This window comes from Phaseolus vulgaris, chromosome 9 (genome assembly GCF_000499845.2).
Source record: "Phaseolus vulgaris cultivar G19833 chromosome 9, P. vulgaris v2.0, whole genome shotgun sequence".
NCBI classification, from domain to species: domain Eukaryota; kingdom Viridiplantae; phylum Streptophyta; class Magnoliopsida; order Fabales; family Fabaceae; genus Phaseolus; species Phaseolus vulgaris.
In genome coordinates, this window is record NC_023751.2 from 4,737,016 (window position 1) to 4,738,737 (window position 1,722).

Below are 1,722 nucleotides of genomic sequence, written 5' to 3' on the forward strand. Positions count from 1 at the left end.
TAACACGAGACCCCGATGACAATACACCCGATGACTGATCAGTGTTTATTCGCTTATCGTGCTCTGCCTCCAGGCGCGAGTCTGGGAACTGGTCTGCTGGTGGCCACTTGGCTACTGACCACCGATCACCATTCTGGGTGATCTATCCCCCGACCTCTCTGCCGCCTGATCTGTCGGTGGTAACTTGGTTACTGACCACCGATCACCTCTCTTGGCGATCGTCCCCCCGACCTCTCTGCCACCTGGTCCACGTGTCACCCTTCGAGTGGTCCACGTGGTTCTCTGATGCTGACGTCATCAACTACCGATGACCGATCGGATCAAGGGACATGGTGGAAAAGTCCAGGAAAGAGTACCTATCTCAGGTCCAAGAGACCATCAAGACTGAGATCTTGATGGGGCAAACTGTCAACGCTCTGGACAGCGAAGTGGTGGAGCTGCGGAGCCAGGTAATCAACTTAGAGGCTGAGACTTCCTCCCTACGCCAACTGAACTCACGACTAGCAGAGGATCTCAAGTCCACCAAGGAGGGGGCCGCTAACGGGGAGAAGAAACTTGAGGAGGCGGTGAGTGAGCTTTCTGGAGTGAAGATTGAGTTGTCTAAGGCAAAGGGCCAATTGAAAGAGGCTGCCTCTTCCATTGCTTCCCTTACCACCGAGAAGAACGCTGCGGAGACTTCAAAGAAAGAGCTCGAAGCTGAGAATGCCGAGCTTATGAGCGTGGGTGCTGATGCCCTTGCTGATGGGTTTGAGCTGGCACTTGAGCAGATTCGACGCGTTCTCCCGGATTTGGACCTTACACAATTCAGCATTTACCATGAAGTGGTAGATGGCAAGCTCGTTCCTCCTCCTTGAGCTCTTTTCTTGTAATCTTATATTTCTACACCATTCCTGTACTTTGAACTTGTATAAAACTTGGTGTGAATATATATATATATATATATATATATATATATATATATTTGTTTCAGCTATATGCCTTTTTCTCTCGCATTTTCTTAAGCTTTGTCTTTCTTCTTGCGCGCAACTAACTGTTGACTAGCTTAGGTTTAGCGCGATCTGTACTCTTTGATCTGCCTTGATCACGACCAACAACTCCCTTAGCTTGTCTTTTTAACAGTTCTTATGCACAGCTTCGTACTGGATGACTGACTAGGCGTAGTCTGTCTACCTCAGCTTGTTGTGTAAGAACTTGTTTGGAAAAGTTTCCTCCGACAAGGCGCTACGCACTAGCATCCATCGACAACTGATCAGTCATCGTTCTTCAAGCAGCGTACCCACCAACAACTCATCAGTCATCGTTCTTCGGGCAGCGTACCAACCAACAACTCATCAGTCATCGTTCTTCGGACTTTACTTTGCTTCTCTGTCGCTCTAGCGCTAAGTGCATAGAGGACATCGATCGTCAGAGGTGATACCTTGTTTTGGGGAAGAAGAGTGTTTCTCGGTAACCCCTCTTACTTTCCCCAAGGTCATCAACCTTGGGCGGATCGGGTCATTCTTTCCTTGCCTCTGATGGAGATCAAGCCCAAGAGAACATGGAGGCCACTCATCAAGCTCAAGAAGAGGTGGAGGCACAAATGGAGGACGCCCATGGAGGATTATGGCTGAGCTCCATGAGGGAATTTGCGGGAGCCACATTAGAGGTCGATCGCTGGCGACAAGGACTATCCGTGCAGGCTATTACTGGCCCACGATGAGAGAAGATTGCAAGAGATACGCC

At 49.4% G+C, this 1,722-nt stretch overlaps 1 protein-coding gene across 1 annotated transcript; it reads left to right on the forward strand.

Moving 5' to 3' along the window:
- The first annotated feature begins 329 nt into the window (after positions 1–329).
- Positions 330–854, forward strand: LOC137822128 (uncharacterized). The gene has a single exon (XM_068627031.1). The coding sequence runs from the start codon at positions 330–332 to the stop codon at positions 852–854; it is 525 nt and encodes a 174-aa protein (XP_068483132.1).
- Positions 855–1,722: the final 868 nt, after the last annotated feature.

Excerpts from the sequence above, each read along its gene's own strand:
- LOC137822128 (XM_068627031.1), top strand. The coding sequence starts at position 330 with ATGGTGGAAAAGTCCAGGAAAGAGTACCTATCTCAGGTCCAAGAGACC.